The sequence below is a fragment of the Prionailurus viverrinus genome, chromosome A3 (assembly GCF_022837055.1).
Source record: "Prionailurus viverrinus isolate Anna chromosome A3, UM_Priviv_1.0, whole genome shotgun sequence".
Classification (NCBI taxonomy): Eukaryota; Metazoa; Chordata; class Mammalia; order Carnivora; family Felidae; genus Prionailurus; species Prionailurus viverrinus.
In genome coordinates, this window is record NC_062563.1 from 39,081,467 (window position 1) to 39,095,758 (window position 14,292).

Here is a 14,292-nt window from a genome sequence, read left to right on the forward strand (position 1 = left end):
AAATAGCAATTAATAATCTGAAATAAAGCTGAAATGTTGCTTTTAAGAATCTTAGGAACTCTATCTACATACAGATGAGCAAGTTAATCCAGATACACAGATATATGCAACTCACAATTTCATGAAGAGAGTTGCTATGTTAATAAGTTGAGACGAACACTGAAATGTCACTCTAAGAATTCGGGGAATTCCGTATAAGCAAGGTCTATTTTGGACCTGTCTCCCAGAAGGGGATAATTAACCAAAGAGCAGAAAGATCCTTCACCCACAAAACTGTCCAACAACACACAAATCAAGTGAAGCACCACTGTGAGACTCATAAAAAATTCTAAATTTGAAGAGGGGATAGAGGGATATTTTCATTTGTGCATTTTCAATTATGCATTCCCACCAAAACAAACAACTATATATAGCCTGGTCAGTTGTGCTGCACAAAACCTTAATCTAGTGTGCAACCAAAAGGTTACAATGTTAGAAACTGTGGTGTATCCAAAAGTTTCAAAACAACACATTTTAGGGCCACTTTTAACAAGAGCAAGATCTATGCAGACGGTTGAATGAACAATGCTTCGACGGAGAACGCCCTGAAGGAAAAAGGGTAATGCCAGCAATGCAAATTTTTCATTTTCATACTTAAGTTTATGCATTAATTTTTGGGCTAAAGAAAAGAAGAATCACTCACTTCCTGTACCCATCTGGCTGGACTCCATCTCAGGGCTCCTGAGCCCTGTGGCTGTTTCATGTTCATGCCAGTTAATGGCCCAGCTCAGCAAAAAAACCAAGCAGATTTCAAAACATTCAGGTATACTTGCCAACATACAATGTCAGTACTTGCGGATTCAGAAAACTGTACATTTTTTTCATTTTAATTGTGACAAATGGTTGGCATTGCTACACTTATTAGGGGTATACAAGGTTTGAAATTTATACTAATGTAAAGAGTTTCATGGAATAAAAATATTCATGTCATGCCTGGAGTGGGGTAGTATCTTTCCTCTTCCTCAGGGCTGCCCACAGACTTACTAAGATTTGAGTTTCCTATCCTCAGATTTGTCCATGTGGCAGTTCATCCACTGGTCCCCAGAAGTCACTCCCCGTCACTCCTCAAACAAAGATTTATGGTCCTGGGGCACCTGGGTGGCTCAGTTGGTTAAGCGTCCGGCTTCTGCTCAGGTCATGATCTTGTGGTTTGTGAGTTCAAGCCCTACGTCAGGCTCTGTGCTCACAGCTTGGAGCCTGGAGCCTACTTCTGATTCTGTCTCCCTATTTCTCTGCCCCTCCCCTGCTCCAGAGTATGAGCTCTGTCTGTCTGTCTCTCTCTCAAAGATAAGTAAACAAAAAAAAACAAAACAAAACAAAAAAAGATTTAAGGTCCTAGATCATTATTTCTCTGACATCTATACTGCTGTAAGTTCTCATGATTTCAAGGTATGGAGATTATGCTTCCAACTCCCTGATCTCTCAATTCCTTGACCTATCCTCTCCCAAGAATCTTACCCTTTATTCCATGTCAGTCACTCATTCTCCTTATTATGTACCCTAGTGTGACTACCAACAACTTCCACCTCTTTCATAGACTTTACTTGCAAGCATCTCACTACCTACTACCCCTAACTTTCCATCGTACGCCCTCTAGTACCCAGATTCCAACAATCCTTCAGGCTGTCCCCCACCCACTTCATATCCTCACTTTGGTCCTTAAGTGGGCTAAATTCTATGTCCCATCATTATAATTAATTCCCTGCAGAAACTGTCAACTATTTTGCCCTGCTACTGACCATCATACTTGAAAGGGCGGGCCTACGCCAGCCGACTCCATCTTGTTCTGTGTCCTTCACCTAGACCACGCCTCCTCCCTTTGAGTGACCTCCCGCTCACCCATTCAAGCTTCCTGATCAAAACACACCACTTCCCCAGCCAATCGGCTGCCCCTAGACCCCTATAAAACCTTTGAGCTTTTGAAACTCGCTCTTTTTCCCTGGTATCTCACCACTGCGTCGGTGCAGGTAGGGGATTGAGCTCGAGCTAGCTTGAATAAAGGCTCTTTGCTTTTGCATCGGACTCGGCTCCCTAGTGGTCTTTGGGGATCACGAATTCTGGGCATAACAATACTCACCTGGCAAAATTCCAACCATCGTTAAATCCTACTCCATGTCTACAGCCATAAGCTGAATTTGACCAGAGAATGGCACTACTGTGCTAACCGCTCATGATCACTAACCTCAATTTGGTCCCTTAATGCTGCTCAGAAATCATACATTTCCCAAGGACTGACCTATACTTTCTCACTTACCCTCAAATTTCCAATATCTCCTCCAGTTCTAACTCTGCAGCTGACCTTGATTCCCAATTCCCTGAAAAAAACAGAAACAAGGAAAGAAAACCTTCATACATCCCCACCATATCTTCTTGATTTGTGTGTTATCACAGATGAACTGCTCATGTTCCTGCCTGTTCACTAGGTACATCCCTTCTCTCACTCAAGGATCTCATGACAGTGATTCCAGGGTCCTTCACCATTTTCTTTATCGAGATTCATTCCTCTGAGAATTTCATATATATAGTCCATCACCTTAAAATATCTGCACACTCTTGATTCTCAAGTGTATTTTAGCCCAGGCCTTCTCCCTGAACTAGAGACTTGAATAAACACTTGCCCGATTAATATTTCCACTTGCGTATTTGATAAGAACTGCCTGGAACTATTGAACTTGCCTCCAACACTTACTCTTCCTGGAAGCTTCCCCACATCAGTAAACAGAAACTTCATTCTTTCAGTTGCCCAGGCCAAAAGCCAAGTCATCTTGGACTCTCTTTGTCTTACTCTATACCAATTTATTAGCAAAACATGTTAGCTCTACATTCAAAAACTAGCCAGAATCCAACCACTTCTTTCCCTTCTACCACCATCACTCTAGTCCAAGCCACTACTATTTCTTGCCTGATATAGCATGAGAGCATCTGACTGGTCTCCCATGTTCCAGTCTGAGCCCTCCATGTCTACTGTTGGTAATGCAGCCAGAATGACCATGTTGAAATGCAAGTCAGGCCATGTTATTCCTCTCCTCATATATCTCCATGAGTAAATTTCTACATAGAGGTCCTAACCACCCCTTTGAGCTCATCCCTAATCATCTTCCCCCTTGTTCTCTCTGCTCCAGCTACACTGGCCTTCCTCCGAATCCTCAGTCCCTCCAGACACATTGCTACGTCTTTAGCACATGTTGTTCTGGCATATTCTTCCCTTCATGGGCCACATGACTCCATCCCTCATCTCTGGATTTTTGTTTAAATGTAACCTTCTAAGGGAGGTCTTCCTTGACCATGCTCAAAAACTGCAAGCTCCCCTACAGTTACTACCTACCTTTCCTACATCATTTTTCTCTGTAGCTCTTATAACCATATGACAAATGAGAAGCTTTACCTATTTATTTACTGTCTGCCTGACTTGATAAAATAGAAGCTCCATGAGGAGGACATGGACTTTGTTTCATTCACTACTATAACCCCTGTGCCTGATCTAATGCCTGAAATGTGGTGTATGTGCAAATACTTGTTGAATAAATGAAGAAATGTATGTTTCTGGAAGCATCAAGATGGAGGGGCTTTTCTGAATCATCTCGGCCAGAGATTTGCAAAAGGGCCAGATAGTAAACATTTTCAACTTTGAAGGCCTTCTGGTCTAAGTCACAACTTCTCAACTCTGCCATTGTAATGCAAAAGGAGTCAAAATGTGTAAACAAACGAATGTGTCTGTGTTTTAATAACATTTTATTTATAAAATCAGGTGGCCAGCAGGATTTGACCTGTCGACCATGGTTTGCCAAACCCTAATCTAGGTTATTCTGCTGCACTAAGCATTAAAGCCTTAATCACCAGTTCTCCTCAAATTTATTAAATAGAGTTCATAAATTCTAGAGCTGGGGCCAATAGACCAATTATCCAATCTAACCCCCATGGCAGAAAATAGATGCTTACCTAGCATCCATTCTCTCCTTCTTTCTAACTAAAAGAAACCCATTTTGTTGAGGGGACAGCAATGTGTCCAGCTAAGAAATGACTTTCTTAGACTCTCTGTAGCTAGAGGTGACCACAGGCCACAGTTCTGGCCAATAAGACACACAGAAAAGTCATGTGAGGGCATTTTAGGAAAAGTCCTTGAAAGAGGATTGACAGGTGGAACATTCTTTTTTGTTCATTGTCCTTGCCCCTCTTCCTGTTTTAAATGCAAATATGATGCCCAGAGAGTGGTTAGAGCCACACTCTAAGGACAGCAGAATGGGAGGCTGGTATGGTGAAGATACCGTGGAGCTCGTGCACAGGCCCTCCTGATGTCTTCTTATAAAAGGAAAAACTAGTGTCCCATGATAAATGGCTTTCAAAAAGAGAAAATAAATATTTGGTTAAGCTTAATAAGCTTAAGCTATAAGTAGCTTCTTTTTAAATATGAAATTTACTGTCAAATTGGTTTCCATACAACACCCAGTGCTCATCCCAACAGGTGCCATCCTCAAAGTAGCTTTTAAAAAGACCAAACGAATCATCCAAGACCCTAAAGGCCAGCAAGTGGCATAATAGAGATTTGAACTGATCCTATGACTTCCACTTCAACAGCCTTTCTCTCCACGCCACTCCCTACTCAAAGACAGAATAAAAGGCACAACATGCTATTCCATGGAAGGAAGACAGCATGTAAAAGCAAGCTTTGTTCCTATCCAAAAATGATCATTTCCCAGGCTCAGATAACTAGGAATTCTGGGGTTTTGACCTAGCTTCAGACCTCAGATCCATACCGCTGATAACCCCTAAATTAATCCTATCACTCACAAACTAAAGAGAAAGATGGCTCCTCTGCATAGCTTTGGCAGAAAAAGACCAAGGGAGTGTTTCCATCTGCCTGACTAGATACCACATTCCTTCTTGAATCAACCACCACAGCCAGAAGGATGACTATTCCGATTGGCTTACACTGGGTCACATGCCCACCCCTGTGACATGGGAGATGGGTCAGCCCTACTCAAATGGGGTCTGAATGGTTCCTTTCAGTAAAGAATGGTCTCTTGTATCTGGAGAGGAGTGTTGAAACATGTGCCCAAACACACACACATATCTTTTTTTTTTTTTTTTTTTTTTGGCCTCTCCCAGGAAATTAGGAGATCTGTGTTGTAGGCTTAACTCTGACTACCTAGATGCATGATGCAGGTCACCAGGTTGACATTTGATATTTGGTTCTGGAGATGACTCATCCAATATTAGCCTGAAATATTAAAAGAGAGACTGAAACAGTATTTGAAAAAATCTTATAAAAGTATAAAGCGCTATATAATATATAAGATTATTATACTAATTGAATAAATACAACTGATAAAAAATAGGAAAGAAACTCTTTCTTACCTCATCCAAACCTATAACAATCCTTAAAACATTCGTTACAATAATGAGCAACATAAAAGGCCTCAGATCACAACTGGTCTAGACAACAAAGACAGGAACTTTTGGGTACCATCTTTCTGGGACTTCAGGACCATAATGTTCCCCTCAAAAAATGACTTGCCTCATTCTATTCCCATCCCTGTTCTAGTCATAACCTCCTTACTCTGTTGATCTTCAGGAACCAAAATTAAAAAATTTAAAGTAACCATACACATATTGTTTCAATCCTTAAATGATTTTGATGAATTGACTTTCATTTGCTATGGCATCTGTTTGCAATAGCAAAAGACACAATCTATAAACATCCACTAAAAAGGGTCTACATAATAAAATTATGCCATATCCATATAATGGAATACTATACAGCTGTGAAGAAAAATAAAGAAACTATTTATGCACTAACTCAGAAGGATTGCCTAGATAAATTCAGTGAAAAAAGCTAAATGTAAGGTTGTCACATAACTATCTTGCCACTGTTCGTGTAAAAGGCAAGAAAAGAACACACACATCATGCTGCTGCACATAAAGGCATAGGATCTCTCTTGATGAATACAAAGAAACAAATTACCTTGGTTTTCTCTACAAAGAAGAGCTGGGTTGGCTGAAGAACAGAGTTTGGGAGAGACTTCTCCCTGTTTATCCTTTTGTATCTCTTGTATCTTGCATCATGTGACTATACTAACTTTGTACCAAATAAATAATAGACTGATAGCACAGTACAGCATAAACCTTATGGAAGGACAAAGACACCACCAGGTCATACAGATCTCTAATAACCAAGCACAGAGGTTGATGCATTTGGCTGCCAGAACAATCAACTCTAGGCTTAATAGTCTAACACAACAGTTGTGTTAACATAGGGTAGTGACTGGAATATAACAATAATCCCGTTCTTCCCTATTACCTTCATGGTGGGGACCACAAAGCACACGATTACCTAATATTTGGGCAAATGCATGTTTCTGCTAACAAAAACAGTGGATGGAAGTGACCGATTAGGGATTCAAACAAGAGCATGCCCCCATTTATGTATGTAAGTATGTGTGTGTATATGCTGGTATATACACACACAAACACACATACACATACAAACACAATACAGTTTGAAAATAAATGAGTAGCCAGATCTTTAATACACTTTCCATTTCATAAATACTGGGGATATACACAGAACCATTTATGAGTGTTTTTTGCAACACCTAAGAGAAGACCAATCCGACTGTGACTTAAACAAATTGGAGTTTACTTTTCCCACCTAACATGCAGTCTAGAGGAAAGTGGCTTTTGCATTTGTGGCAGCATATCTACAGTGTCAAGGCCATGATTTCTGTGAGTCTTGTCCGTTTCCTTATGGAAACAAGATGGTTGCTCTTACTCCAGGCATCACATCCATATTCAGGACAGGAAGAAGATAAAAGAGGTAATATCAGCCCTTTTTATCAAGAAAACAAAAGACTGTCCCAGAAAACATCAAGTGGACTCTCACTTGCATCTCATTAGCCTGACCCAATACTGTATGCCTATTTCTGAAAAGGAGTCTTAAAACATAAATATTTAGCTTTTACAGTCTGTGTAATAGAGGCATGCAAGAGTGAAATAAGTTAGAATGACTACTAGACATTCTAACCAGCCCACAGTGTGTGCCACAAGTACTGCAAAAGTTGGCATGTAGAGATGATGAAATGTGACCCCTGACAGTTTATGTTCTTTATTGCCTGCTTTCAGAATATTTTCATATGTGACAATATTGAGAGCTTTTCATAAACCCCAAAAATAAAAAAATTAATGTACACATCATATATTCATATTTATGTGCCTTCTTATTAAATGCAATTGTCCTGCCAAATAAATGCACATCCAAAACACACATATTTATTTTCTGTATATTTTTCCTTAAATATAAGTTTTCATTTGTTTAATGAACTATGTTATAATTGTAATTAATTTCTCAGGATCTGTAGAGCAGTTCTGTTCCCTTCACTTTGTTAACTGGTAAAGTTTTGTTATAACTTAAGTCCCAAAGAGTTGTTACTTTCATCATAAGCTTTTCTACAAAGGAAGTCAATTACCCTTGAGTGTCATCATTAGTCTACAGTGCAAAAGTAATACACATAAAAATATTTTTTTCCTGAGCCATTTCCATGTAAATTGCAAACACTATAAGCTTTCATTCTAAATACTGTGGAAGAGACCCCCTAAAAACAAAGACACTCTCTTACCTTCAGAATTTTTTCATGTCTAAGATATTAATAATTCTTATACTACTAACTGGCAATTTTTATGAATAACTATTAATTATTAATCTGTTAAAATTTCTCTAATTGTCTCTAAAAGTATATCAAGGGCTAATCATTCCCAAATGTTTTTGTTTAAAGTGCTGTGTTTTCAAAATTATTTATCCAAAGGGAGTTCATTTTTACTTATATCATTTCTACTGGCTATCAGTCAGGTGGTGTTTGGATTGGATTCTTTAAATACAGGTTTCTATATTTATAAAACAGCCAATTGTTTTGCATTTTTGTATCTAAATAATTACAGAATACAGTGAGAAGCTCTTGAGAATATCATATTTTACAGGAAGGAAAGGAAAGTAGGGAAGAAAAACAGGCAGGATTATTTTTGACCTAAAAAAATATGGAAATGCAAACACACACACATACACACACACTTACAGCAAACACACTCAGAGTTTACCCCAAAAATACAATTACAGAATTCCAAGTCAAAAATACAAATAAGAAACTACTTTATTTAAATGTTTAAAATGAATATAAATCTGCTACTTAAATCAAATAAAGAAAATACTCTGAGCTTACCCAATTTGAAACTGAAAATCAAGCCAGAAGCAAGGTACCATAGCAGAAAATCATCAGTGTCATTAAGCCTCAGAGGGACTATGTGAGAAGCACTCAAAATAAGCTTCCCACGATTAATGCTAATGAATGAACTGGGTTCTACCACATTCATAAAAGGTTCTGAATAATGTTGTTTACACACACCCTATTCTTCCTTCATGAATACGTGGTTTTCACAGATTCAAAAATCATACTTACACTCAAATATCTGATGACAAAGAACATTAGGCTACAATGTGGGAAAGCAACTTTACAACCACAAAAACAATTCTAAAATTTATTATGAGCATACAATATATGGATTTATTTATTTACCCACATCCATCAAATGTAATATAAGGTCTGTTCAAATGAACCAGTCAATATATTGTACAACTCAGCCTTCAGTTTCATATGATTTAATTTTCCTTTCCTTCTTGCAACATAATAATTATGCGCTTGGAGTTTACTATAACTAATATTAGTGGTTTTGTCCACATGCTCACAAACTAAAGGAAAAGACAAAAAAGCTTTCTGATCACCTAATCAGTACCCTCAGGAAAAAAAAAAATTGCTAATATGGAAACAAAGATCTTTATTTCTTTTCTGCATGGGATGAAACAAATTCCTTGTGTGGTTTTAATTACATCCTAATATTTCATAAACATCTTTTAGCATAAAATTCAAATTACATGATGGTACCAACTTCTAAAATCAAGTCCACAGTCCCTTACAACTGGCCACGTTTGAATCAAATAGACCAGCAACAAAACTACTGTTCTTTTTAATGTAACATGTTTACAAAGGTGTTGTTGCTGTTTTTCATTTTTAATACTGTACTTATTATTTGCCTTCTATCCAAATAATATTACCAAATTATTTCCAGGTACCAAAATTCCATAGCTAATTTAAATGGTATTTTCTTTGTTTTCCCAAAGGTCTGTGTAAGAACACACCTGCTATGGACAAATCATCCTTTGCTATTTTAAAAGCTCCAACTATCCAAAATATTTGGGATTTCCAGGCTGTAGGAGGAGGCTAGAGCTCTTGTATAAACAGGAAACCTAGGCCACAGGGAGAAAACCAACATTAGCTGGGAATGCCCCAAGCCCTACAAAGTTAGACTTCTGGTGGTGGCTACCCATTTCCACTTATTCTGATAAGTCCATATTATTAGTCTGCTGCTGATCAACTCTGTTAGTAATTTAATACAATAAGAAGGCTTTTGTTTTTGTTTTTGTTTTTTGTGTGTTTTTTTTTCTTATTTGTAAGAGGAGAGGAAGAAAAGAAAACTGATTGAGGCTGCCTAGTTTTATTTCAAGATTCTCCTTTAAGAATAATGCATCAGCCGTACCACAGAAGGGAACTTCTGGGTTTCTTTTGAAATTGGGATGCTTCTGTTTCTTACATTCAATATGCACTGAAAAAAACAAACTTGGGTGTTACTCAATTTAGTAAGAAAATAAACTATTTATTTCCAAAATGATTATCCAAGTCAATAAATGTGATTTTCCACCATCCTTTCCAGCCAAAGGAAAAAAAAAAAATGCCTCAAATTTTTACTACTTTCACAATTCTCCTGAATATTATCTATAATCACTCTTCCTGTTATGGGATCTCCTAGCCTTTCTGTACAATGTTTCTGCATCTTGTTTTAAATAAGATACATAAGTATTTTTTAAACTTATGTTAAAAATAAACAAAAAAAGGAGACCACTCTGAGAAGTATTTCAGAGCTCACCACAGCAACTCCTCAGAAAAAGACAAGGAAAAAGCTCAATTTTGCCATTAGCTTCCCAAACAGCATTCTTAAAGACCCTTAGAAAACCACTTAAATTTCTAAAATGACTGTTTAAAAACTTAAAAATAAATAAATAAATAAATAAATAAATAAATAAATAAATAAATAAATTATTGTTATCTTCATAGTTAATTGCTATTATTCTTTTTCCCTTTTATTTCCATTCCATCCTCTCACTTAAATTTATTCTGATTTATAAAACTTCTACAATTTTAAAAATATTCTGGGATTCTACATATGTATCTTTTGTTACACAGGAAGAAAAATATAATTTATTTTGCAACTTTGTGACATTCCCTGAGACACATTCCAGTTAAGGAAGAAAAAGATGAAAAACAAAGTATTAATCTTCAATAACTTTATGTACTATGCAAAGCTGTGGATGCCAGTCATCTACCAAACTCTAAACCTACCTCACCTGTCACCAAAGAACTTGGCTCAAGAACTTCTTCACCATTTCTAGGTCTCTTTCCTTCCCAGCTGCTCAGTGTTCTGCTTTTGTCACTATGATACAAGGTGAGAAGTTGACTTACATCCTCCTAATGCCTAAACCAAAAAGCTTTTTCTTGATATTCATTTACATCTCTAAACACATAGATATCCCTTGGCTATGTCAAAAAATTTTCTTCTGCCTCTGTCTTCCAAACCAGTATCTTTCTCAGCTATATCCATTCTCCCTCTTTCCTATCTCCTTCACAGGATTCTCTTCCATCCACTGCAAAGGCAGACATCCTCTGAGGTTTTTACCTTTGGCTCTTCATTCATTCATTCATTCATTCATTCACTCTTTCATTCATTCATTCCACAAATATTCTATTAGAAGTTGGGGATAGAACAGGGGCACCTGGGTGGCTCAGTCGGTTAACTGTCCGACTTCAGCTCAGGTCATGATCTCGCAGTCCACTAGTTTTGAGCCCTTGTGTCAGGCTCTGTGCCGACGTCTCAGAGCTTGGAGCCTACTTCAGATTCTGTCTCCCTCTCTCTGCCCCTCCCTCCCCCTTAAAAATAAATAAACATTTTTTTAAAAAAGAAGCTGGGGATAGAACAATGGGAGGAAAATAAGTCAAAATCACTGCCTTCACTGAGTTGATTCCTGCTAAAGGGAGATACACAATAAAAAACAAAAAAGTATATAATCAAGAAGTGCTAAGAAGAGGGGCGCCTGGGTGGCTCAGTTGGTTAAGCGTCTGACTTCGGCTCAGGTCATGATCTCACAGTCTGTGAGTTCAATCACCGCCATCAGTCTCTGTGCTGACAGCTCAGAGCCTGGAGCCTGCTTCAGATTCTATGTCTCCCTCTCTCTGCCCCTCCCCTACTCATTCTCTGTCTCTCTCTGTCTCAAAATAAATTTAAAAAAAAACAACATAAAAAAAAAAGAAGTGCTAAGAAGGAACATAAATCTAAGTAGGAGGGTAAGAAGAGGTGTAAGAATTTTATGTAGAGTGGTTAGGAACAACCTCTCTGAGGAAATGACATGCAAGCAGATCTGGCCTCCTCAGCTGCATCATACATTCCATGGAAGATACCATAAAGTCTCAACTTTCCACTCAATTCTAAAGTCTCAACTTCCCTTTCAAGCTCAGGCTTGAAAGTCCAAGTGACTATCTTGCTTATAAATACCTCTGTGCTAACATGGTCAAACTCAACCCCATTTTCTCCACATGTCCAATGCTCGATAAATGACGTTCTCATAATCTCTTATTGACATGTAATTTCAAGTCACTCTAGTTACAATTCCTTTTTTACTGCAACTATCATAGTCAACCAGCCATTAAGCCCCAGAGAGTCTCTCGTGGAGAGTGTCTGATACCTGACTCTCCTCTCTATCCAATAAAATTCTGCTTCTATAATTGCAATGGCCTTCACTTCCAGGGCCTTCTTCCTCCAATCTATCCAACATGCTAGTATTGCACTTTATTACAAAAGCCTTATGTGGTCAACACTACAGTAAATCCAATTGTTGCTTTGTTTTTCACTTGTAATTACAACACTGTCTTTAATATATTCTGTACACTTTTAAATCAGACTACTTGCTATTCACTAAACAAGTCCAAGATTTTCCCTCCTAAAAACGACTCATTCATGACACTTTCCTCAGTCTACCAGATATGACATCTCTTATCTGCTTCTTTTGAACTCCTTTGCCCTTCCTACTTTGTCATATTTAAGAGCTTTAATTATAAAAGGAACAATATAACATAATTTACAAGGCATATTAAAAGAACAATATGCATTAATCTACTCAACAAATAGAAAAAATCTAACACTCTTAATACTATGGAGACTCCCCCGGTCCTCCCTCCCAAGGGAAATTACCCTGAACTACTTGTCAATAACTTGCTCATCTCCTGTATAGTTTTACAGTATGTGGATTTATAATTAAATAGTGCTTGGTTTTGCAAAGTCCTATTAATGGCGGCATACTCACTGCAGCCATCTGCAAACTGCATTTTGTTAGTATTATGATTTTAAGGTTCATCTATACTTCAGTGTATAGCTGTAATGCACTCATTTTCACTGTCATGCAGTAATCTCTTGATGGACATGGGGAGGCTATTTGCTCATCTCACAGAGTGTCCAAGAGAGACAGCATTCACATACAGACCCCTCCAGAAACAAAGGAATTGGCAGGTGCCATTTCCCTCCTGTGTCCCTCGGCATAAGTACAGGGCCACCTGTGGGAAGCAACGCAGCACCAACATTTGCTACCTAACTTGCTTACACCAAGCCCCACACACCCAGGCACCAGTGGAACCTCCCCACTTAGTCATGCTTGCCTCAGTCCTAGCAGGGCAGACACCCTACCCCAGAAAACTAGTCCAAACCCCTGCCAACACCAAATTTCCCAACAGGGGAATTTTTCAGGGCCTTCATTCTGGTGACAGCAGTGACAGGTCTCATTTCACAAACCAGAACACACCTAGTAAAAACATGCCACATTCAGACCAGGGATGAAACACTGCCCACAACAGAAAAGAGAGTCTCCGCAGACCACTGGCTGAAGGATAAAGTGGCCAAGACAAAACAAGAGAGCATACATAACACACACTAGAGACACTCCTGAAAGCAACAGGCCCTGGAAAACAGGAGATACCACATGGCAGGGCACTTCAGGAACCCTTCTTCATAAGGTCATTAACCTTAAGAATAGGAGACATACCTAACTTTCCCAATACAGAGAAACAGGCACAGAGACATAAGACAAAATGAGAAGACAAAATAACAACAACAACAACAACAACAACAACAACAACACAAAAACTATCCCAAATAAAAGAACAGAACAAGGCCACAGCCAGCCAGAGATCTAAGCAAAACAGATATATATATAACATGCCTGATAGAGAATTTAAAGTAATAATCATAAAGATACTCACTGGACTTGACAAAAGAGTGGAAGACATGAGTGAGACCCTTAACACAAACATAAGGAATAACACAGTAAGGAAAAAGGGTGTAATAAACAAGACGAGAAATACACTTGATGGGGGCTCCTGGGTGGCTCAGTCGTTTCAGCATCCAGCTTCAGCTCAGGTCATGATCCTTCAGTTCATGAATTTGAGCCCTGCATCAGGATCTGTGCTGACAGCTCAGAGCCTGGAGCCTGCTTTGGATTCTGTGTCTCCTTCTCTCTCTGCCCCTCCCCCCGCTCATACTTTGTCTCTCTCTCTCTCTCTCTCTCTCTCTCTCTGTCTCTTAAAATAAATAAAACATTTAAATTTTTTTTAAAAAAATAAAGAAATACACTTGATGGAATGAATAGCAGGATGGAAGAAGCAGGGAATGAATTAGTGACCTGGAAGACAGAGTAATGGAAAGTATTCAAGCTGAAAAAAAAAAAAGAAAGAAAAAAGAATTATGCAAAATAAGAGTAGACTTCAGGAACTCAGTGACTCCATCAAATGTTAATAACATTCCTATTATAGGAGTCTCAGAAGAAAAAAGAGAAAAGGGGGAAGAAAAATTTATTTGAAGAAATAATAGCTGAAAACTTTCTTAATCTGGGGAAGGAAATAGATATTCATATAGAGAAAGCATAAAGAACTCTCATCAAAAGCAACAAAAGCAGATTCAGACCAAGAAATATTGTAATTAAAGGCAAAATATAGTGACAAAGAGAAAAATTTTTCAATCACTAAGACAAAAGAAGACAGCAACTTAAATTTCAGATGACTATATACATATATGTATATGTATATGTATATATATATATATATATATACA

At 38.0% G+C, this 14,292-nt stretch overlaps 1 protein-coding gene across 11 annotated transcripts in view; it reads right to left on the reverse strand.

Moving 5' to 3' along the window:
* TASP1 (taspase 1) overlaps positions 1-14,292 on the reverse strand; it is a 280,411-nt gene that overhangs the window by 81,680 nt on the left and 184,439 nt on the right. For 2 of the 11 annotated variants that reach the window (XM_047852765.1, XM_047852764.1), the window contains one exon: positions 2,294-2,354. The exons of the other annotated variants lie outside the window; for them this stretch is intronic. In XM_047852765.1, the coding sequence (XP_047708721.1) occupies positions 2,296-2,354 (59 nt within the window). In that variant the 3' untranslated portion in view covers positions 2,294-2,295. The remainder of the gene's footprint in view (positions 1-2,293; positions 2,355-14,292) is intronic. 11 annotated transcript variants of the gene reach the window in all.